General features: G+C 42.1%; 1 protein-coding gene across 15 annotated transcripts in view; it reads left to right on the top strand.

The window, feature by feature from the left end:
- CEP128 (centrosomal protein 128) overlaps positions 1-25,203 on the top strand; it is a 268,788-nt gene extending 243,585 nt beyond the window's left edge. For 10 of the 15 annotated variants that reach the window (XM_078383705.1, XM_078383711.1, XM_078383703.1 and 7 more), the window contains 2 exons: positions 21,362-21,462; positions 23,985-24,067. In XM_078383705.1, the coding sequence (XP_078239831.1) occupies positions 21,362-21,462; positions 23,985-24,017 (134 nt within the window). In that variant the 3' untranslated portion in view covers positions 24,018-24,067. Of the gene's footprint in view, positions 1-21,361; positions 21,463-23,984 lie in introns of all 15 variants that reach the window. The other 5 variants (XM_078383704.1, XM_078383702.1, XM_078383707.1 and 2 more) reach the window with 3 other exon arrangements.
- The last annotated feature ends 419 nt before the right edge of the window (positions 25,204-25,622 follow it).

Here is a 25,622-nt window from a genome sequence, read left to right as displayed (position 1 = left end):
TCTCATTGTAGTACGATTTTAAGTCAATAAGTGGCAAACATCCCTAAGAATGACACAGCAGGCAGCCATGGGATATTTATTTATTCCAAAAACATGCACAAATCGTCGTCCCTATTTGTGCTGAGTAATTGTTGCACCCGCATAGGTATTGCCCACCTCTCCCGCACAATCACCCATTCCATGAGTGACTCACACTTCCCTCCCCATCTCTCCAGTGCGACAACCCAATCACCATTTGCAGTGTTCACTACCTTCTTCCACCTTTTCCCGTCAGCCAACCACTCAGACAAGGGGGCGGGTTAGGATCTGAGTGGTTGGCTGAGAGAGAAGGTGGAAGAAGGAAGCAGATGCTGCAAATGGTGAGTGGGTCATCACACTAGGGAAGCGGGAAGGGAAGTGTGCATCCCCCGAGGAATGGGTGAGCATGCAGGGGAGGCGGGCACTGTGCCTGCACAACACCTGTACAGGCGTGACAAACGACTCAGCCCTGACAGTGACAACTTAATTTGTGCCCATCTCTAATTTCTCCAGGGAGCCTCTACGTAGTCCTACATCGTTCTTCTATTCTGCAGGACCCCAAATGCTTAAAACGGTTGAGAGACAAAGAAGTCATCCTGCATTTAGCTGAAGAAGTGGGGGAAGGATGTGACCAGTGGGCAAGAGTGAATGGAGAGAACATTGAGGAAGACACAGAGTATGAAAGGAAAAAGTACATACAGGGTGTAGGTCAGAGAACCAGGGTAGAAAGAACCCTTGCAAAACTGGCTGTTGACACTGGCAAAATATGAAAGTCTGAGGTTGGAAAATTAATTGTTCTAAATGGAAAGAGGAGGAGATGCTCAATCTCTGTGAAGTTCTTGTTAGCAGAGAAATAGAAACCAATTAGATCTCCTGGTTTTTGTGTTTTTTTCTTTTTTTCTGTTTTGTCATTTTATGACCATGTTTAATTTCTAGTTAGTGTACTGTTTTTTTTTTTTTACTTTCATAAATATCTATTTGCAACAGTGTTATGGGAGCTAATTTGACTAAATTTGGAGAAAGGAAGAAGTTTATCTGGGAGCATGATTTAGATGAGGTGCTCATTAGAGACATACTGTACTTCATAGAGGCAGCTTTGTTTTCAGCTGCCATTCATCAAAATCTTCTTTTTCAAAAGAGTAATCAGCCATTCACTGTTATCTAGACATTAACCCCAAGAAACTGCTTATAATAAACACTGTACAGTGGTGCCCCGCATAGCGAGGTTAATCCGTTCCGGATTAACCCTCACTATGAGGAAACATCGCTAAACGGGACGCAAAATGCCATTGGAACGCATTAAACTTAGTTTAATGCATTCCAATGGCTTCTATACTCACCGTTAAGCAAAGTTTCCTCATAGCGCCGCCATTTTTGCACCCTCGGTAAGCGAGGGCAGGGCGCGAAAATGGTTGCGGCGGCCATTTTGGGTCCGGGGGCCATTTTGGAGCCGCTGAACAGCTGATTTCCCGGCATTGCAATGCGAAGATTGTTAAGCGAAACGCTTACCAATCTTCGCAATGCGAGTTTTGGCCATAGAGGCCATCGGTAAGCGATCGCATTAGCGATCTCAAAAAAGAGATCACTATGCGATTTCGGCGTTATACGGTGTGCTCGTTAAGCGAGGCACCACTGTACTTTTCCCTAGTTTTAGATTACAGTATGATGAATAACTGCAAATGCTTTGAATTATAGAGTTGAAAATGTACCCCTTTCCTGTTTGTACTATGTTTATCCTTTCAGTGTTTTGGCAGATCTTTTCCCAGAAGCCATTTGATTTCTAAGGCTTGTTGTGCTATACAGCCCTCATCCAAGACCTTCAAAATTTGTGCTGTCAACTTGGAACCACCTTACAGTGATCCTGATGGGGCTTTCACATAACTGAGATATTTAAGGAGTGGTTGTGACAAACCCAGACCTACTGGGATCTGCCACACGTTAACTAAGCTGCCACCAACCATTCCCTATAAGAAGTCACACAGACCAGGGATGGATTTTCAACAAATAAAAGAATAAGGTTTATTTAAAACAACACACAGGGAAAATAAAATAATCAGGTGAATAAGATATAGTAACGTGGCTTAGTCTCATTCATACATGCATACAGTTTGGTTCACACAGAACCCTTAACTTGAAGCACAGACCCTGAACCTATCAGTTCTGGCTAACCATACAGACACCTGAACCTATCAGGTTGGTACTCTGACACACAGTAGTACCCTGTCTGACACACAGACTCCCACACCAGCTTCTTCTTCCCAGCTGCTGCTTCTTCACATCCCAGCGTCTCCACACACGCTCCACATATATATACAGTACAGCCCCTCCTCCTGATGTCCCGCCTTCCACTCCCCATAGGATGGAACTTTCCCTCCAAACCCATGACAGACAGGTAACATCAGTGCTGTATGTAACACCACCCCTCTTTATAAGTTGTTTTGTAGGGGGAAAGCTAAGGTGCTTTTTCCCAAAAAACAACCTGAATAAAACACACAACAACAGTTATACATACAATATCATACTTACTTATACTTACATTCTAAGTTAACCATAGCAATTAGGCATTTAAACATTTACCATATACATTACATCAATTTACCTTTATTCATACAAACCAAGTTCAAAAAACAGGTACATTTAACTTTTTGTCATCAATATATATACATAGTCCATGTTTCTTTCACCGTCTTCATTCTTCAGGTCTTCTTGACAAGGCGTCAGCAACACAGTTCACTGACCCTCTGACCACCTTCACTTCAAAGTCATAGTCCTGCAGGTTTAAAGCCCACCTCATAAGTTTGCTATTGTGGGTTTTCATTGTCTTTAACCATTGCAGTGGTGAATGGTCAGTGCACAGAACAAAATGTCTTCCCCAGATGTAAGGCTTGGCCTTCTGGATCGCGTAGACTATGGCCAAACACTCCTTCTCCACGGTTGCCAAATGTCTCTCACCTTTTTGAAGTTTCCTACTCAGGTAGGACACTGGATGCTGGTCACCATTCTCATCCTCCTGGCACAGAACTGCTCCTACCCCGCTGTTAGACGCATCGGTGTAGATGATGAACTCCCGGTCGAAGTCTGGAGCACTCAGCACTGGATACTGGACGAGCGCCTCCTTCAACCTCTGGAACGCCGCCTCACAGTCGCTGGTCCACGGGATGCAGTCATCAGTCTTCTTCCTCGTCAGATCGGTCAGCGGAGCCGCAATCTCGCTAAACCTCGGGATGAACTTTCTGTAGTAGTCCACCAACCCAAGAAATGATTTGACTTTTTTCTTGGTGTTGGGTCTAGGCCAATCACGAACAGTTTCTATTTTGGCCTCCAGGGGTTTTATCACTCCTCCCCCTACTATGTGACCCAAGTATTTTATTTCTGGGCTACCCAGCTGACACTTGCTCTCTTTGCAGAGCCTAGGCCAAAGCACTTCCTCCCCTGGGTTAAAGTGCCTCTCTCTAGCTTTGTGGTCACACCAGGCTTTCTTTCTGACCTTTTGAGCTTGCAGGGTCTCTGCTGCTAGCTCTAGGTTTTTCTTTAGGTCATTCATCAAGGTGTCTATGTATGTCACAACGTCTTGTGGGTCATCCTGGGTGATCTGCTCCCAATTTTGTTTGATCAAATCAAGGGGCCCTTTCACCCTTCTCCCAAATAAAAGTTCAAATGGACTGAACCCGGTACTGGCTTGTGGCACTGATCGATACGCAAACAAAAGGGATTGCAGCTTCTGGTCCCAATTGTTTGGATTCTCTGCCAAGTAAGCCCTAATCATGCGCACTAGAGTCCCATTGAACCTCTCAGTTAACCCATTACTTTCAGGATGATAGGCAGTAGTTTCCTTGTGCTTAATTCCACAGATTTGCCATAAGCGTTTCATGAGCTTTGATGTGAACGATGCGCCCAAATCTGTGATTATTTCTGAGGCAAATCCCATCCTGGACATATACCCCACCAAGGCATCTGCCACTGTGTTAGTTTCAATGTTAGTCAAGGGTATGGCTTCAGGGTACCTCGTGGCATGGTCCACAATGGTGAGAATGAACCTGTTCCCCCTCTTTGTGGCCTTGGGCAAAGGTCCCACAATATCCACCCCTATGCATTTGAACGGAGTGTCAATCACAGGCAAAGGGCACAACTTTGCTTTGGTCCTGTCGCGGCTATTCCCCTGCCTTTGACACACATCACATTGTTTACAGAACTCCCTGATCTGCTTCCCTATGTCAGGCCAGTAGAAATTCTGTGTGATTCTCTGCTGTGTTTTGTTCACCCCTAAGTGTGCAGCAAACATGTCAGAGTGCCCCCTTTGTAAAATCATGGGGCGATACTTTTCAGGTACCACCAGCTGACTTCTGATCCCATCTCCCCCTTTTGAGATATTCCTCAGGGTCTCTCTATACAAAATCCCCTTTTTCTCTAGAAATCTCACTGGGGTTTCAGGTGTTAGCTGGGCGTCAGTCACCTGTTCAAAACACTTTTGGAGAGTGGCGTCTGCCTTTTGCTGTTGTCCAAATCTGCTGTCTGTGGTTAAGGTTTCCACCACAGCTTCTGAACTCCCCTCTGCTTCCGTCTCTGGCTCATCATTACCCCCTTGAACTGTCCCCGTGGTGGCTTGTGAACGTGTAATCACTAGCACCCGTTTCACATGTTCAGCCAGGTCATTTCCCACGAGCACGGCTGCTGGCAGAGTCAATGAAATCGCTAGCCGCCAAACTCCCCTCCAGCCTTGAAAGTTCACAGGTACCTCCGCTACTGGCAGGGAGATTACCTGCCCCTCAATCCCTGCCACCTTCATGCTCTCATTTGGGATTACATACTCCCTGGGAATAATATCTGGATGGCACAGGGTCACCTGGGAACAAATGTCCCGCAGCCCCCGATACTGATGTCCAAGTATTCCTACGTCCACCCCTGCTGTCTCAAACAATTGAGAATCTGTTCTCACCAGCAGGCAGCGCCTGACCTCTACAAGAGGACCATTTTCCTCAGCCTGATCAGCAGATGTAGCTGTTTCAGATTGAGTAGCCATGGCAACAGGCTCCCTCAGTGACAATGAGCCTTGCTCTTTCTGGACACAGAACACAGCTTTTGGCTTGGTTCCACTCGAATCCTGAGCCACAATTCCTTTTAGCTGCTTTAATTTCTCACACTCTGAGATTAGATGGCCCTTTCCCTGACAGAAATAACATTTTCTGGTGTATTTTGATTCTCTCTCATCTTGTTTTGGTTTTCCCTCCAAAATCTGAGGTCTTGGTTTCATGTCTGAGGGCTTCCCTTCACCATGGGCCCCTCCCCCTTGCTGGCTTTTCCCTGGTCCCTGAGAGTACTTGCTGTAGGTTTCTTTGGGTTTACCTACAGATTTCCCCTCACCCAAGGGCTTTCTTATTTGGGAAATAAAATCTGCGATCTCGGCTGCTTCTGCCACAGATTTTGGTTTCCTTTCCCTCACCTGGAATTTCAGTTCCCCATGCAGGACTGAATAGAACTGTTCCAGCGCTATCAAATCTTTAAGCTGCTGAAAGGTCTCTGTCCCCTCCTGAGATAGCCACTTCTCTAGCAGCCTCACCAATTGAGCCCCCACTTGGGTAAAAGTCTGCTCTGGTTTCTTTGTGAGGGACCTGAATCTTTGCCTCAGCTGTTCCGCATTTATCCCATGTCTTGCAAACACCAGTTTTTTAAACTCTGCAAAATCTCTCATCAGTTCCTGTGGCATCTCTGAATAAACCTCAGCCAGGCTACCACTGATTAAAGATCGCATGATGGTCATCTTCTCAGTTTCCCTCACTGAGAAGTCCACAAACGCTCTTTCCACTAAGGAAAAGAACACCTCAGGACAATCTCCCTTGTGGTACACAGGGAATTTCTTCAGGTCAGCTTTAGACAACTGGCCTCCCTCAGAATCCCTATTGTTATTATTGTTCTGGTTCATCATTTCCAATTTTCTTAATTCAAACGCCATTTTCTCTCTCTCCAATCTTTCTGCTCTTTCCATTCTCTCTATTTCAAATTGCCTTTGTTTCTCTCTTTCCCTTTCCTCCATTTCCCTCACCCTCAGTTCATGCTGTTGGGCTAGGAGTATCTTTCTGAGTTCTGGGTTCTGCTCTCCTGTGCTGTCACCCTGCACTGAGCCAAATTCATCCTCAGAACCTTGGTCTACCTGGGGGTCTTTCACTTCACCCATTTCTGCCATTTGGCTTCGAGTCAAGGGCATAATTCCCCCCCCCCAGAACAGGCTGCTTTAAAAAGTCAAGCCTCAAAATAAAACGACCACTTTTTTTTTTTCCTTTTGCCTCAGAAGCAGCTTTCCCTATAGATTGCTGCTGTCCTTCAGCACTACAGTGGTGCCTCGCATAACGTTTTTAATTGGTTCAAAAAAAAAAAACCTTATGCGAAAAAAACTTTATGCGAAACACCATTTCCCATAGAGATGCATTGGAAACCGGTTAATCCGTTCCAATAGGCACGGATTGCCGTCCTTAAGCGAAAAAACCCATAGGAAACATAGTTAAACGATACAATGTATCCTCCATTGGAATGTATTGTAGCTGACTCAATAGGTTTCAATGGCTTTGCGAAGTCAATTTTTGCAAAATTAAGTGTGTCATAAAAGGGTCAAAAATGGTTTTAAATGCTTGGATTAGCTTCTGCACCCTCTAAAACGGATGCAAAAGTTAATTTGGCTTTGATCTGACTTTTCGTTAATTAATGGTGAATTTTTTTCCCCAACTTTTGACAGCTGTCAAAATCTGACAGCTCCATTATTTCCTATGGGGGAAGAAAAAATTCACAAAAAATTAATGAAGACTCAGCAACTGTTCTAAATTCTTGGGTTCGTTAGAGGACCCCCTAAGTTGTGTGCAAACCTGATTTGGCTTTGATCTGAACTTTCGTTAATTTTTTGTAAATTGTTTTCTCCCCCATAGGAAAGCATGGAGCTGTCAGATTTTGACAGGTCCATTGGTTCCTATGGGCCAAAAAACAAAAATTCACAAAAAATTAACGAAACGTCAGATCAAAGCCAAATCAGGTTTGCACATGACTTAAGGGGTCCTCTAACGAATCCAAGCATTTAGAACCGTTTTGGACCCTTCTAAGACACTTTTTAAATTGAAAACAAAAAAAAACGTTAAGCGAAGCAGGGGACCTAAAACCAAAAACGTTAAGCGAAGCATGGTCCCAAAAACGCTATGCGAAAATCGCCCATAGGGAAAAACGTTATACGAAGCACAATCTGCCTCTGAAAAAATAAACGTTAAGCGAAAAAAACGTTAAACGAAGCAAACGTTAAGCGAGGCACCACTGTACTTGCAACTGTAGCCAGCCGGAGTCCACCCCCCTCTGCTGGGCCTCTCAGCAGGCAGGCTGAATCACTTCTACTTTACAGCTTTGCCTCAGTTTTTTCCCGCCAAAACAGGCTGCCTCAGAGCTCCCTAATCTAGCCCCCAATCTGAGGTTACACGTTTTTCTACTAGTGCACCCCCCCGTGAGGTACACCTAGAAGATTACCTACGCGCTCTCAGATTGTCCCTGACTAGACCCCCCTTGCTCTGGGCACACTTGCCAAGGCTTTGCTGGACCGCTGGACAACTGGACCAGTCGTATCCCACACGCTGGACACCAATCAATGTGACAAACCCAGACCTACTGGGATCTGCCACACGTTAACTAAGCTGCCACCAACCATTCCCTATAAGAAGTCACACAGACCAGGGATGGATTTTCAACAAATAAAAGAATAAGGTTTATTTAAAACAACACACAGGGAAAATAAAATAATCAGGTGAATAAGATATAGTAACGTGGCTTAGTCTCATTCATACATGCATACAGTTTGGTTCACACAGAACCCTTAACTTGAAGCACAGACCCTGAACCTATCAGTTCTGGCTAACCATACAGACACCTGAACCTATCAGGTTGGTACTCTGACACACAGTAGTACCCTGTCTGACACACAGACTCCCACACCAGCTTCTTCTTCCCAGCTGCTGCTTCTTCACATCCCAGCGTCTCCACACACGCTCCACATATATATACAGTACAGCCCCTCCTCCTGATGTCCCGCCTTCCACTCCCCATAGGATGGAACTTTCCCTCCAAACCCATGACAGACAGGTAACATCAGTGCTGTATGTAACAGTGGTTTTACCAGTTCCACTCCCCCAATGAATTTCCATGACCAACTGAGGATTTGAATCTTGTTCTCTAGGCCCCTACTCTATTACTTTATCCACTACACCACACCTGAAATCCATAAGTAGTAATTTATCTAGCTCTGTCAGAATGATCCACCACTTTGCAGATCTTATCTCCATAATCAGTACAACATACTCTGGTGTAATGAAGTCCGTGTTACAGATGAGAAATCTGATTGACAGTCATTTGTCTAACTATAACTATTTATTTGTTACATCTACATCCTAGCTTTCTTCCAGAAAGTTCAAGGTGGTGTATGTGGCTCCTCTTACAACCCCCATCTGTGAAGTATGTCATCCTGAGAAAATGCAACTGACTCAAGTTCACCCACTGGATTTCATGACTGTGTGGGAACTTGAATCCATGACTTTTAAGTCTTAGTTCAGTGCTCTAATCACTACACCACACTGGCTTTCTCTGAAAACTAGTGAGCTTATAATTAGAAGAAGATTGTAACTTTACATCTCAAACTATTGGCAATTTTAGTATGAGAATGGATTGATCAATATGTGAGAAAAGTTTTATTCCTCAAGTTTTTCTTTTCTGATTGTCACCTTTCTCTCAAAGGCAATTATAATTTCTTCTGCTTTTCAGTCATAGAATCATAGAATAATTGAGTTGGAAGGGGCCTATAAGGCCATTGCATCCAACACCCTGCTCAATGCAGGAATCCAAATCAAAACAGTCCACCCTAGGCAGCTTCATTGTGCCCCTAGATTATATGGGGTCAGTGCCACAGGAACATAAGAATGACCTAGCTGGATCAGAGCGGAGGTCTATCTGTTCCTACAATGAACATCCAGGTACCCTGGTATGCCCACAGGTATGACATGTATTCAATAGCACCCTCTCTCCAATTTCTTCAGGACTGATATATTGCCTCAGAGGCTAGAGGCAACATACAGCTTATGATCACTGAGAGCCTTTTCCTCCATCAATTTGTTTGTTTCTAAACCTCTACTAAGTTAGAAGTTATGACTATAGCATATGATAGTAAGTCTCCAGTTTAACTGTGTTGTACATGAATTGTCTGTCCCAGGTGTCCCACCATTCTTGCTCCATTAGAAAACCTTGAGTTCTAGTATTATGATTAAAGGAAGAAAATGTCTTCATAGCTACTTTCTCTGCAACATGCTTCATGTTATACATCCGTGTCAAGCCTTCCCCTCGTTACCAGCATTTTTCAAAGCTTAAAAGCCCTAAACATTGTACCCTTAGATAGCACAGTGGTTTCTGTTTCTAGATAGTTTAACAATGGATAGATCTCATGCTAGGTGCCGTTTGGAATTATACAGAAGGATATCTGGTTGGGTCCATGATCACTCCAGCTGTTTTGGGGTTACATTCACTTAAAATAACTTGAAACTGTCCTCCCTTCATGATTGAAGCATAGATGATGATGATGATGGTGATAACGTATCTCTAGTATTAAATGATTTCTAGGGCCTGTATGGTATTCATTGTGATTTTGTGGAAGACTCAACCTTTTTGGAATTTTCTAGTTTGATAAGATGACCTCTTTGTCCAGCAAGATGACCTCTTTGTCCAGCAACTGCTCACAGTTGCAGGACCTCATTGACCTCCCTATAGAGTTTTTGTGCCCATGGATTTGTCATTGTATTAAAGAACAAACCCTACAGCGCTTTTCAGAATGTTCTGCCTTCAAGGAGCCCTTTCTTACTTGGTAAAGAAGCCTATTATGTCTGTCACAAAACTTCACCCAGGTCACTGCAAAGGATTTGGAACAATATTCTGTGGGAATTCAGTTTGTGCAAGCAACTAGCTAGGCCATTTGGGCTTCACCACTGTTCTATATAAACTGAGCATTCTGGAACATGCCCAATAACCCCAGGGCTGCACATTGTGGAGAAAACCTTGTAGTGATGGGCAACCTGTCTATCAAGGAAGCCGCTCCACCAATATTGATCTTTTTCTACTGAGAAATTTCCTGTAATCTTCTACCACCCATTCCCTCCCCCCCAAATCACCATACAACTTCAAAGACACATAGTGGCGGTGTCCCTGACCTACTGCATTTTAAGAAATTTATATATATATTTCTTGCAGCTTTTGCAAACAATTACTCCTAAAATAAAAAGATGGTTGATATTCTTAGTTTCCCCAAGATTATTTCCCTCTAGATGCCACTACCCTAGGATTCCTTTTTTAGCACTGTTCCAATTTTTCTTTCTTTCATCCCTCTTGTTCTTTGTGTTCAAAGAAAAAAGTCTAGCAGACAAGAGAGTGTGCCACAGCAATTGCTTGATGTTTTCTGAATTTTTAACTCTTTTATTCTTACAACTGCTAAAGATAGTTGCTCTCTTCTGAAAAGGAAAGGGGGAAAAAGCTACCTCCAACTTACATTGACCCTATGAATCAAAGTCCTCCAGAAAGGTCACATCCTTAACAGCTTTGCTCAAGTCGTGCAAATAAAGGCTTCATGACTGTATGCCCTCCAGCATAGCAGGCAAAGATAGGCCCACCTAGATATGTGTATCGCCCTTACAGAACAGTCATGGAAAAGCAAAGGCAGTATCTTTTTGGTAGAACACATGCTTAGTCTTTCTGCAACCCTGAAGAACCACTTCCACTCAGTGTAGACAGACTGACTAGATCAGGGGTTTTAAACTCAATTTACCTGGGGGCCGCTAGAGGCTGAGGCTGGGTGAGGCTGGGCCACATCAGATTTTCTGCCAAGCGGAGCAAGAGCCCGAGGAAGCCGCCCAGGAGTTTCCTTAGCCAACAGACAGGTGGGCTGGCTGGCAGGCTGCAATTCTGGATGGAGGGTGCAAGAGGTGCTGCCTTGGGAGAGAGCCGGCGAGCAAGGCAAGGCTTTTTTTTTACTCTTGACAGCAGAGGATGTGTGGGCGCTTTGGGGGGGCAGGCAAGGTGAGGGCCACAAACTATCATCTGGGGGCCCGCAAATGGCCCCCAGGCCGCATGTTTGAGACCCCTGGACTAGATGGACTGAATTGGAGAGGGTGGTGGAGATGCAACATTAGAGGTAAACATACCGTAGTTGGAAGCTTATGCACAATGAGAAGAAGAGACCAAATAGCTCTATTGAGGCCCAGTAATAATCCCCATTAAAATGTATGAAGGAAAGCAAACCACAAATCTGTGGCGCCTATATACGAATGCTAACAAACAAGGTGAATTGGAAATCTGAGTTCAGGGGAATAAACATGACTTAACAGGGATAACTGAAATTTGCTGAGATGACTCCCATAACTGAAATACAGCAATTGAAGGATGTTAAATGGTTCAGAAAGAATAGAAAGAGGAGTTGCAATATATGACAAAAATACATATTCCTGCACAGAAATACAGGAGTATGAGCTTGGTCACCCTGTCAAGAGTATCTGGATTAATATATCTCAGGCAAAAAACAAAAGGAAGGTGATAGTTGGAGTATACTACCGACAGCCCACAGATGAAACCTTTGAAAAACAAATTGCAAGAATTTCAGTGAGACATGATGTAGTAGTAGTGGGAAATTTCAATTATCCTGATATCTGTGAGAGGCAAATTCCGCCAACTGTGGCTCTTCCAAGAGATTCCTGGCTTCTGTGGCTAATAATTTTCTCCTACATTTTTTTTAATCTGGATGAAAAAAAAAAATAGAGGATTAGCTATCCTGGACTTAATTCTAACTAAAAGAGATGACTTCGTGGAAAATGTGGTAGTAAATGGAACTCTGGGGGAAAGTGACCATGTTCTACTTGAGATCTTGATTTCAAAGGCACGAAAAGAAGTGTGTAGCCACCTGTGTGCGTAGACTTTAGGAAAGCCAATTTTAGTAAACTCAGAACAATGATAGGAAGGTCCCATGGCAGGAGATCCTGACAAGAAAAGGTGGAAGTTTCTTGAAAAGGAAATTCTAAAGGCAAAATTACAAACAAGTGAAACAGAGCAAAAAAAAAAAAGCAACCAGTGTTGCTTCACAAAAAATGCTCAGAGAGAACCTGAAAATAAAGAAGGACATATATAAGAAGTAGAAGGAGAGCCAGGCCACAAAAGAAGAAAACAGACAAGTAGCAAAGTATTTCAGGGGTGGCGTTAGGAAGGCAAAAGCTGAGAATGAGCTGAAGCTTATTTATTTATTCATTTTCTGGCTTTTACCCAGACCATCTAGATTAGATTAATCTACTCGATGAAGTTAGCAGGAGATGCAATAGCAAAACAACGGCAACGGCAACAACACATTCTTCAGATACATGCATAGCAAAAGACAGAGAAAATGAATTGTGGCTTAGCTATTTAGTAGGGATGGATCAACCCAGATGAATCAACCTGGAGTGCTCACTGGAAGGATAGATCCTGAAGCTGAGGCTCCAATACTTTGGCCATATCATGAGAAGAGAAATCTCCCTGGAAAAGACCCTGATGTTGGGAAAGAGTGAAGTCAAGAGGAGAAGGAAATGACAGGATGAGATGGTTGGACAGTTTCACTGAAGGTACCAACATGAATTTGACAAAACTCTGGGAGGCAGTGGGAGACAGGAAGGCCTGGCATGCTTTGGTCCATGGGGTCACAAAGAGTTGGATACAACTTAATGACTAAACAACAACAACAACAATGGATGGACAGATGACAAAGAAAAGGCAGAAGTGCTCAATTCCTTCTTAAGTTCTCCCCCCTCCAAAACAACAACAACAACAACAACAACAACAACAACAACAACAACAACAACAACAACAACAACAACAACAACAACAACAACAACAACAGTATGTGATCCTCCATTCAAATGTGAAATATAAGTGGAGGGACAGTATTGCAGCTTCAGATTGATAAACAAATATCCAGTGAATGGCTTATTACTTTAAATGAGTTCAGACCTCCAGGGCCTAATGAGCTGCATCCAAGAGTATTAAAGGAATTGACTGAAGAATTCTCAGAAGCCCTGTCTCTTATTTTCTTGAAATCTTGGAGGATAGGTGAAGTGCCCAAGATCGGAGGAGGAGGATTGTCCCTATCATCAAAGAGGACAAAAAGTTGAAATCTGACATCAATCCCAGGGAAAATTCTGGAGCAGCTCATAAAGCAGTCACTCTGCAAGCACCTTGAAAACAATGCAATAATAACTAGAAGCCAACATGGATTTGTCAAGATTTGATAAGTTTAATCTTGTCGGATTAAACTTATCACATTTTTTGATCAGGTAACCTCCCTGGTGGATGGTGGGAATGTGGTAGATATAACATACCTTGACTTCAGCAAAGGTTTTGGCAAAGCACCCCACAATATTCTCATTGGTAAACTAGATATGGGCTGGATAGAATTGTCAGATAGATTCATAGTTACAGGATCATACTAAAGGGATGCTTCTCGATGGCCCCTTCTCAAATTGGGAGGAAGTAACAAGTGGGGTACCTCAAGGCTCAGTCCTGGGCCTGGTGCTCTTCAACATTTTTATTAATGACTTGGATGAGGGTGTGTGTGAAGGGAATGCTTATGAAATTTACAGATATCACAAAAATGGATGGAATAGCTAATACCCTGGAAGACAGAAACAAAACCCAAAAAGATCTTGATAGGCTTAAGCACTGAGCTGAAAACAACAAAATAAAATTTAACAGGTGTAAGTATAAAGTTCTATACCTAGGGGGCGAAATGCACAGTTAGGAGATGGGGTGGTACTTGGCTAAGTAATACTATGTGCAAGAAGGATCTAGAAATTGTTGTAGATCACAAGTTGAATATGAGCCAACAGTGAGATGTGGTTGCTGCAAAAGGCAAATGCTATTTAAAGGCAAATGCTAGTTAGCTGAAGTTAGATATCTGGTTGTGGGGCCAAGGACTGGGAGTTCAGTTCCCCACTGTGCATCCTAGAATAGCAAGACTGTGTGTTCTTGAGCAAGCTGCACAGTCCCAGGATACGCCAGAAGAAGGCAATGATAAAGCATTTCTAAGTACTTTCTACTTAGAAAACCTAGACAAGAGTCACCATGGATCACTTCATGGGACACAATTATTATTATAATTTTAGGCTGCATTAATAAGAGTATAGTCTCCAAATCCCATGAAGTACTAGTTCTCTTCTATTCAGTACTAGTTAGGTCATTTTAGGATACCACACCTAAAGAAGGATACTGACAAACAGAAGCAGGGCCAGAGGAGGGCAACAAGAATGATCAAGGGACATGAAACCAAGCCCTATGAGGAAACATTGAAAGAACTGGGCATGTTAAGCCTTGAGAAAAGAAATAATAGAGATATGATAGCATTGTATTCTCGAAGCCGTTGAAATCCACAAACATCAGCACAGCTTCAACAAAAAAGAAAAAAAACTGAAAAACAACAAAGCCTGGCTCCCAGCACTGAAAAATACAGCTTGCAAAAAGGTCAGTGAGCTCTACCAGCCACAAGGACCAGTGATCACTGCACACAAAAGACTAGCTGACGACACTCATCAATCACATTGACAGATCATCTTCCCTCTTATCACAACAATACATCCATAACAAAAAAGCACCCTGATCACCATAATCACTCAATCTCCTGAAAAGGACAAAAACCTGATCCCACAGCTACAAATACTCAACTATCCCACACAGTACACCAGAACACACACAGAGTTCTGGCTCCTGTCCTTTGAAGATGCTGGCCACAGAGACTAGTGAAATGTTAGGAAGAAAAACCTCCTGAACATGGCCAAACAGCCCAAAAAAACTACAACAACCATGTGGTAAAAGGTAAAGGTTCCCCTTGACAATTTTTGTCCAGTCGTGTTCGACTCTAGGGGGCGGTGCTCATCCCCATTTCCAAGCCATAGAGCCAGCATTTGTCCGAAGACAATCTTCCGTGGTCACATGGCCAGTGCGAGTTAGACACGGAACGCTGTTACCTTCCCACCGAGGTGGTCCCTATTTATCTACTTGCATCTGCATGCTTTCGAATCACTAGGTTGGCGGGAGCTGGGACAAGCGACGGGCGCTCACTCCATCATGTGGATTCGATCTTACAACTGCTTGGTCTTCTGACCCTGCAGCACAGGCGTCTGCGGTTTGGCCCACAGCGCCACCATATGAGCACTCTTCAAATACTTGAGAGGTAATCATACGGGGGAGAGGGAAGCATCTGTTCTTGATCATCCCAAAGTGCAGGATACATAGTAATGGGCTCAAATTACAGGAACCCAGATTTTAGGTTGAAGATCAGGAAAAATTTTGTAACGGTTAAAGCAGACAATGGAACCAATTACCTTGGGAGGTGATGTGTGCTCCAGTGCTGAAAGCATTCAAGAGAAACTTAAACAACTGTCTGTCATATATACTTCGATTTGAATTCCTGCATTGATCAGGAAGTTCGACTTGCCTTATATTGTCATTGTTATGTGCCATTAAGTCCCCTCCAACTTATGGCAACTCTATGAATGAACAATCTCCGAAATATCCTGTTCTCAGCTCATGCAATCTCAAGTCTCCCTTTAGGGAATCAGTCTAAATTTTATACCTGGAAAAGGTTGACTCCTTTAGGGAGTCAACCTTTTCCAGCATGACTGTTTTTTTGAGAGAGCCTTGCCTTCTGATGATGTGCCCAAAGTAGGACAGCCTAAATTTCAACATTTTTGCCTCTAGAGATAGTTTAGGCTTGATTTGATCTAGGACCCACCTGTTGTTTTTTTCAAGCGGTTTACTAATGTATCTGCAAAGCTCTTCTCCAACACCACAATTGCCTTAGAGGCATCTTCCAACTCAGTTATTCTATGATTCTAGGACCAATAGTCCGACAAAGTACAAGACAGGCCAAAATAAACCATCTTGCCCAAGCTACGAAATATTTGATGAAGCTGGTTTACTTTAATTAGGTCAGATATAAAGTATCACTTGAGGAAGCCAGATGACATATTCTTTTTCCTACAGCAGGAATGTAAGTAAAGCAAATTTATTTGTGTAGCCATTACAAAAAAAGTTTGAATAGGACAAAATATCAAATATAGTATACAAATAAAACCATCTAAAAACAACATTATCATGTGAAGCAGTTCAATCCTCAATTAAAATATTTATTTAATTTGACTTTTATGCTGCCCGCACTCTGCAAGAGTCTCTGAGTGGCTTCCAACAGCAATTAAAACAGTTCAGTTAAAAAAGAGACACACTAAAAACCGATACAGTTACATCTACTCTACAGAAACAAAAACAATCTAGATCCATGACTTTATCAATTAAAATTAAAACCTTCAATTAGGAAACTTTTGGAACAGGAAGTTTTTAACCTGGTGCCAAAACGTCAGTAATGTCGGCGCCAGTCGGATGTCATTTGGGAGGGCATTTAAAAGACCGGTGGCAGCTGCCAAAAAGGCCCTCCGCTTACAGGCCATCTTTCTCACCTCACTGAGGGACAGCTCTTTCAGGAGAGCCTTCTGGCTAGATCTCAGTTGCTGGATAGGTTCATATGGAAGAAGGTGGTCCTTCAGGTATCCAGGGCCCAAGCCCTGATCATTGTAACTACAGTGGACCCTCTACTTACGGAATTAATCCGTATTGGAATGGTGGCTGCAAGTCGAAAAGTCTGTAGGTCGAATCTCCATTGACCTACAATGCATTGAAAACCGATTAATCCCATAACTGGCGGTTTTTATTCTATTTTTGTTCTATTTTGGGTTTTTTCTGGTCTGTAAGTCGATTTTCTGGCTGCAAGTCGAATCTAAATTTTGCTGCCAGAGAAGTCTGTAACTCGAAAAGTCTGTAAGTTGAGCCGTCTGTAAGTCGAGGGTCCACTGTACAAAACTTCTTTCTTAAAACCGTTGCTCTAAAAGCAAAACCGGCTGCCTTTTCAGAAATGTATGGCACCTTATCCCCCAATAGAAAAATTATCAAATATGCACCAGATCTATCAAATGTGAGACCTAACTCTTGGAGCAAAGCTACTCTCTGATCTTTATACATTGGGCAGTCAACTAAATAGTGGGTCAGATCTTCAACAGCATTAGATCCACATGGACGAACTCTTTCCTCCAAAGGAATCCGTTGGTAACATCCTTCAACCACTGCAGAACTCATATACTGGCAACGTAACACTGTAAAAGCATTTCTCCATTTAAAATGTGATATATTTGTTAAATACTGTGGGCGAGGTGTTTTAATAGGTAAGTTAGCACACCAGGATGCACATTTTGACAGACAGGCAGAAATACGGTCAGCTCGAACATCATATTTTAAAAGATGGGATTTCAAGTATCGTGCTGCCATTTCTAAATTAAAAGCATTTAAAAGATCATGAGAAAGACCATCGTTCATTCGTTTAGTCGTTTAGTTGTGTCTGACTCTTCGTGATCCCATGGACCAGAGCACGCCAGGCCCTCCTATCTTCCACTGCTTCCCGTAGTTGTGTCAATTTCATGTTGGTTGCTTCACAGACACTGTCCAGCCATCTCATCCTCTGTCGTCCCCTTCTCCTCTTGCCGTCACACTTTCCTAACATCAAGGTCTTTTCCAAGGAGTCTTCTCTTCTCATGAGATGGCCAAAGTACTGGAGCCTCAGCTTCAGGATCTGTCCTTCCAGTGAGCACTCAGGGTTGATTTCCTTTAGAATTGATAGGTTTGTTCTCCTTGCAGTCCAGGGGACTCTCAAGAGCCTCCTCCAGCACCACAATTCAAAGGCATCAATTCTTCGGCGGTCTGCTTTCTTTATGGTCCAGCTCTCACTTCCATACATCACAAGAAAGACCATACATATCAATAATTTGTAAAATGTCCTGATTCCAAGATAAAATTGTCCTATTTTTCAAATTGAGCATCTCTTTAAAAGCAGCCAGTACTAGATCCGATCCTATCCCCTTTTTCAGTTTCAGCTAGAATTTAATAGCATGGGTGTGTACTATAGCCTTCACAGTGTGAAGGCCCAGCAAGAATATGTATAATAGTTTCTTTTATTATAGAGCTAATCTATTAAGTATTTATACTCTTTTTGGCAGTCATCAGATATGTAGAATAGGAGTACTTTAGGGATGGCTACAGTTAGTGAGTAATAATAATTATGATTCTGACTTACAGCTTTATAGGGTTTCCTAGATAACAGGTTACTTAGAAGTAGTTTGCCATTCTCTTTTAATGGGGGCCCTCTAGGACTGTATACTTTTCCCAAAGCCACCAAGACTGGCTATTCTCCACAGGAGACACAGAAGGGAAATTTAGTCCTAACCTCTGGCTCCACAGCTAGATCCCAAATCACTGAGTTATCTTTTCAGATATTAGTGGGGTAAGCCAGTATTAAATATGAACAGGAAAGTATTCCTGTTTCATAAGTTGAAACAATAATCACTAATTCACTGGAAAATCGTTGACAGCTTTAACCCAATATGGACACTTGAACTGCATCCTGAAGCATTAATTACTTTTAAATGTCATGTTTAATATTTTAGCATCCAAATTAATGTTTAATCACTTGTCCCCAATCCTTTCCTTACATTCTGGTAGGTTAGTTTCCACATCATCTCTTGGCAAAGGCAATAGATTCCAAAGGTTAAATAATGTATTGCATTAAAAGGCTTTCCTTTTAATATATTTTAAGTGTATTGCTTTTCTTTTATCATGCACCTTCTGGTCCTCATGCAACTGAAAAAGTAAACAGGATTTGCTATTCCACCTGGCCATTACTATTCATAATTCTGCATTCTACCCTGCTATGTATTCATAATGCTTAATGTTTAGCAGTCCTTGTTTGCAGTGCTTTTGAGGTGCAACATTTCACCCAGATGACGTGCAACTTTCCTATTATTTTCTTTGGAGAACAGAGAAGAGAGGATGAAGAGGAAGGAATCCAACAGGACATGATATCCTGCAGAATAAACAAATAAACTCTGTCTACAGACGATCAAATACTGTAGTTTAGAAAATTGTGAACAGTATCTCATGTGGTCCTCTTCCACACAAAAACAGCAGTTCTTGAAAGCAGCTTTACTGTAGCTTTCTGGCAGCACCTTTACTGTATTCTAGTGAGAGAGGCTTTCCTGCATGGTTGTTGTATGTATTTGAATACCACTGCCATGTCAGCAGAGTTCGTCACTTAGGTCTTTCCATCCATTTGCAGCTCTTACTCATTTCTAAAGTACAAGATCCTAGAGAGCTCTGATCTGCCCATGGTGACACATGCTTAGTTGCATCCTGACTGGATTCCTGTCATGCGCTCTATGTGGGGCTGCCTCTGGAGAGTGTCCAGAAACTGGACAGCCAGTCCAAGCTACAGCAGCCAGATTGCTGACTGGGGCTGGTTACAGAGATCACATAACACCCCCCAGTTACAGCAATTCCACTGGTTGCCCATCCATTTCCAGGCTCAGTTCAGAGTGCTATATAGGATCTAACCTCTATAGCCCTAAGTGACTTGGATCCAAGCTATCTCAAGGATCGCATCTTATGAGCCTCCTTGGGTATAAAGATCATCACACCTTTCTTTTGGTCCTATCACTTTCACAGGAGTGTTTGATGGAGACACAGGAGAGGGCCTTCTCTGTTGCTGCTCCCAGAGGTTGGAACACCCTCCCACAGGAGGTCAGGCTAGTCCTGTCTTTGTCCTTCCACAAGCAGGCAAAGACCTTTCCCTTCAGGCAGGCTTTCCCTCAGTGACCTGAGTGGCATTTTTTAATGTTGTGTCTTACTGCTTTGAATATGTTCTTAGTCGTCGTCGTCTAGTCGTTAGTCGTGCCCGACTCTTCGTGACCCCATGGACCAGAGCACGCCAGGCCCTCCTATCTTCCACTGCCTCCCGTAGTTGTGTTAATTTCATGTTGGTTGCTTCGCAGAAACTGTCCAGCCATCTCATCCTCTGTCGTCCCCTTCTCCTCTTGCCTTCACACTTTCCTAACATCAGGGTCTTTTCCAGGGAGTCTTCTCTTATGAGATGGCCAAAGTATTGGAGCCTCAGCTTCAGGATCTGTCCTTCCAGTGAACATTCAGAGTTGATTTCCTTTAGAATGGATAGGTTAGTTCTCTTTGAAGTCCAGGGGACTCTCAAGAGCCTCCTCCAGCACCACAATTCAAAGGCATCAGTTCTTCGGCGGTCTGCTTTCTTTATGGTCCAGCTCTCACTTCCATACATCACGACAGGAAAAACCATAGCTTTGACTATTTGGACTTTTGTTGGCAAGGTGATGTCTCTGCTTTTTAAGATGCTGTCAAGGTTTGTCATCGCTTTCCTCCCAAGAAGCAGCAATACATAGTACAGTATTGCTATTGTTTACCATTTCTTAGAGTACTATTTGTTTGATCTTTTTTTAGTATTTCTATACTTACTCTTTTTAGCTTTAAAAGTTGTAATGATGTAAGCTGCCTCAGGTCTTTTTTTAGAAGAAAGACAGGGTAAAAATATTTTAAACGAATTTAAATAAATATCCAGGATTATGCAATACTCAATATATCATATCCATTACAGCCCCGTGCACAAACTATTCAGTAAATAGAAGAATGTGTAATAAAATTGCATCAGTATCAGGACTCATTTCCAAGTATTAGTAGTAGGAAGTGAAAATCTCTAGATGACCTAGGTTAACAGCATAGCGCAGCAACCTCCTCAAGTGATGATTGACTGACTTTGGTTAACAGGCTGCCAGAAACAACAGATTTGTGCTTGCCCTGCAGAGCAGGATTTGAAACCAGGATCAAATTGATTGAAACATACATTTCATACATCTTAGGAAGCATGATCCTAAAGTCACTTTGTTCATCAGTTGCTTATTTTGTAGGAGTGGTTGCAAGGTCGTCTTTTGCATTCTTCCTTGCTGCTCCGAGAAATGATATGATCACACAAGCTTGTGACCATGCCAGTGAATGTTGATCAGTCTTTCATTCCTCTCACCTTTGCTGAAAATTATACACACTATTACGAGATAGGCAATTCCACTATGTTATTGGATTGCATAATAAGGTAACTCAAATATTGTTAATGTTTCTTTTACAGTGGCAGCCCATGACATTGTTATAAGCCCTCATGCAAATTTTATCATTGCTTTTGCAATTATTGTGTTTTTTTTTTAACTTGAAGTGTCTGTAAACGTGTGACAGATAAGCACTGAGAAGCAAGGGCTGGCTGGTATTCCTTTGGTTATGTCCATCCCATAATTTACACCTCAACAACATATCTTAAAACATTGTATTAGTTATCTGTAATACAAGGTGAATTGGTGCTTGTTCTCCACTTCTCCTTTAGGTCAAAATGCGGTTACTGAGTTGTGTTCCCCTCACCTTTCATTCAAAGAGCAGATTTCCAAAACCCAACCACAGCTGAAGTGGGATTCCAGCTTTTCAGGGGTAATTATCCCTCAATCTGTAGCAATTTACACACCATTAAGAAAGTCCAAATTAAATGTTCTTACCTGGGAGCATACCTCAGTTCCATGGTGATTTGAAGACCCCCATCTTACAGCTGTTCTTGCTTGATTGGGAGGAGTGGGGAAACTACTTTTATTTGTTTGTTTCTTATGCTTGGAAAAATTCAGCAAGTTAGTGGGAGCTAAGTGGAAACCAACACGAAACATAATGTGTTACAATTATCTCTCAAATACGGATGGGACTGCAAAGCTGTGGACAAGCAAATGCAGACCTGTTCCTCTGTGGGGCAGTTTGTTTCCTTGGTATGTATCTCTCTGGAGCAGGCTTCCTGTAGAACATCAAATGAATGTAAGCCTGAAGCAAACACATTTTCTATAGATTTCGCATATTGAACCGTTTTGAAAGCCTGCTATTGTGGGGAAAACAAATAAAGGTCACCACAAGCAGTCAGTGACTCTGTCTAGCTTTTTCTCCAGTTGTAGAATACTCATTCTCTTAAGTGATTCAAGACCCACACTCCACAGCAACTGTTTTCAACAGAACTATTAATGTGGCCCATTGGTTCTAATTATAAGGTGTTCTCCTGCACCCACTGCTAGTCTGTGGAAAGCAGAAGTCTCTAGTTATGAGACAGTAACAACATGATCACACCTTTGCCTCAGTGTTCCCTCAGATTTCTTTTCACCACAGTTTGGGCATGAAGGATAATGTAGCCTAGTTACAGAGCAATCTAAGTGATCACCCAGCCGCACAACCTGTTCTCCACTCATTAAACCATCCTTTCCTTCTTTTGTCAGGAACTGTGGAAATGGGGGTTCCATTCCATTGCAGAAAAAGGGTTGTGTCTGCTATTTTACTCCTATATGGGCATTGTCTTAGAATAATAGTTATCTTAGAACTACAGGGTTGGAAGGGACCCTATGGATTCAAGGAGGGACAGTGAGGAATTGAACCCCCCCCCCACCTCTAGCTCTTCATCCAGAAACCTAAACCACTTAGCTATCCACATTCAAAATGTCCTATTCATATCTCAATGGCTGGTGTGTGCAATTTGGTTGTTTCTTTAATTCTTTATTAAATTTTATCCTGATTTTTTTACTTGAACACTCTCTGAACAATTCAGCATTTTAGAATAGTGAAACAACAATTAGCAATCAATATGGTTTAAAATACAAAGTAGGCAGAAATACAACATTAGTACCAAACCATGGTGAAAAACAAGAATCTGGTTAATAAGAGAGTATTTGCAGTGCCAAAAAGACTCCACACTCAATACCAGGCCAGCTTCCCTGAGAGGGAAAGTGTTTAACAGCTGGCAAACCAAAAGTAGAAAAACTGTCTCAGATACAGGTAAACATATCTGTCAGTTTCAGTTCTGTTGAGCTGTTGTTGCTCCCAGATTTTCAATCCTGGCCTTGGTTTGGTGGGCTGCCTTTCACCAGAAAACTAGATCACTCTCTTAACACACACAGTAGCATCCTTCAGACTTGGGAGAATATGGTAACATGTTCTGAATAGAGGTCTTGGAACAGTGTTTAGTGTGGCTGAGAAGGCCAATTCAAGAGTGGTAGTCCCTTCCACACTGAAGACAAATACAATCTGTCCCCTGTCCAGCTCCCTGATTTTGCTGCTTTCGGGACTGCCTCTTTGCCTCAGCCTACTGAACAAGGTGCAAATGTCACACTCTGTATTGGTTGTATTAATTGGTTCACGGGAGGCACATTTACTATACTCGTATGAAATCTGTACAGAACTGCTTTCCCATATCTCAGATCACTAATCACCTTAGCACAAGGGACAGAAAATCCTGAACAGAAGCCTCTCAAGGTGACCTTTTGGAGTAACTGCATATGGGGGAAATGGCTGTCCCTTCAGGTTTATGGTTCCTAAAATGTTTAGGTCTTTGAAGGCTAAAAAAGCGGAGCATTGGGCTCCAAAACAGACCAAGTCACTGTGGTTGTTCTAGACCTGCAATGGCGAACCTATGGCATGGATGACACAGCTGGCACGCAGAGCCCTCTCTGCAGCCACGTGAGCCATAAGTCTTAGGATCCACTACCCATGGCAGCCAAACCTGAGGAAGCAGCTGCAGCTGCAGTGCTAGTGCCCCAACAGGTGGCAGGCCAGGATCCAGAGCAGCACCTCCATGCCCGGGATTCCAATTTCCACCACCGCTACCACCGCCCACTGGTTATGGTTTTTATTCCTAGGTTGGGCATTTGGGCTCAAAAAGGTTAACCCTCACTGTTCTAAACCAATGAGATATGCTCTGAGATATGTATAACATAGTGTTCCTAATAGTCTCTATAGCTCCAATATTGGGCACCACCTGAAACTTTAAAGCAGCCTCCAAATGTAGACTCATGTATAATGCAGTGCAGCAGTGTAAGTGGACCCATCTCTATCTGTTCCAAAAAGAACCCAGATCTCTGGTTGTTTCTCATTTTGAATTTTCAGCAAATAAGTGGTTGCCTTTTTTTTTCTCTTCCTCTCTTCTGCAGCATTTACCAAAAGTACTTTTCCGTTGGATTTAAATTCAAGTAAGGTGGTCAATGGAATGAAACCGCAAACAGAAAAAGAAAAATACTAAAGCAACAAAGAGCATGCAGTTTCACTGTGGGAAATTCAGCTCTGCACCATTTTCTTCATCTCTGGCTGCAGTCAAGAACAGCTGTATTTACAAAAGCTGTGCCGATTCTGTGGTTCAACATATGCCAAATAGTGACTGAAAACAACATCTCCACTGTGTAGTGAAAGTGAAGCAAGGTAAACCTGAAGATGCACCATATACTGTAAAATGCCAAAGCATCTTGTGGTATGAAGCTCTGTAACCTTTTGCTTTTCCTTCTATCAATCAAGCCTCAATCAACTTCTCATACCACTTGTGAATTTCTTTTATTGAGTTTTTAAAATATACATATCCAGATATATACATACATAAACTACTTCATATATTTTAATTTCAAAGATATGATAAAATTTCAGACAACGTATAAGCACATTTTATATTAATCAGGAACTAAGTACTGTAACAGAAATTGCTTTGTGTGTAAATAAGATATTTTATGACAAAGTATGGAAAGGTACTGTATATGCATAATTAGCATTTTACAACAAAAGGTGCTTCAGATGTATTATGCAGTGATTTTATCAGAAATAATTTAAATCTGAAACAATTAGTTGATTTTGCTTCAGTTTGGGGAAAGTTGAGATTGCATCCCGTAATTCATCCTGTTCCCTGAACCACACTCAGTGAAAAATACCTAATCCAAATTTCTCCCAAACTGGAAAAAAAAATCAGTAATTTATTATAAGCCACTTTTTATGATTAAGCATTAGAATCTCTTTAAAAACTAAAAATATCTTAATAATGTAATGAAATATTTTTATTCCTCATTGGATCTTCATATTTGAGAACCAGAGTCGCAATATCTATTTTTATACTAGGAAACCTCCTTAGGAACATCTGTAATTTAATAAGCAGATAGGAATCATTTGGCAAGGAAGGGTGAGTGTATATGAGTATCCAGGCTTTTAAAGAGCAATTTCTAATCATAATGGTATTTCTACTCTGTCTTTATTAAGTTTACTGAAATGTCACTTTAATTTTGAAGTGTTAACAGCTGTTCGCAGTGTTTTAGTTGAATACTGTCGTCTCCATTGATGAATTCAGCTAATTTTTTTTCTTGATGTTTCTAATAAAACCCCAAAGCAATCTCATCTTCAGCTCTACCTGGTGTAATTATTGTTGGTTTATTGCACATATCTTGGTTCTGATCTGTGAACTGCACTTGGTTCCAAGCTAAGCCCTCGTAAAATTGTCTAGAGAGCCAATGCAGTTACTAAACTGGAGATTTTTCTAGTGTTACAGATAGTATTGCAGTGGCTCAATGCTATGAACTTCTTCTTGAGATAACTGTTCATTCTTCAAAGACCCTGATTACTTTAATTGCAATGTCCATCATGAGGTCCACTTTAATTACTAGAAATTTCTGGACGGGTACCAAATGTGTAGTGGATAGTGAGCTATGGAGGACATTGTCTCCATCCCTGCAATCCAAGGCAGGAAAATACCAAGAAAAGCCCAGTACCCCATTAGGTTTATAGAGCTGCTGGCTGTTATCAAATTCTGCAAAGCC

Source organism: Pogona vitticeps, chromosome 1 (assembly GCF_051106095.1).
Source record: "Pogona vitticeps strain Pit_001003342236 chromosome 1, PviZW2.1, whole genome shotgun sequence".
In the NCBI taxonomy this organism is placed as follows: domain Eukaryota; kingdom Metazoa; phylum Chordata; class Lepidosauria; order Squamata; family Agamidae; genus Pogona; species Pogona vitticeps.
The sequence above is the reverse complement of the archived record's forward strand: the minus strand, read 5'-3'. Positions and strand labels throughout refer to the sequence as shown.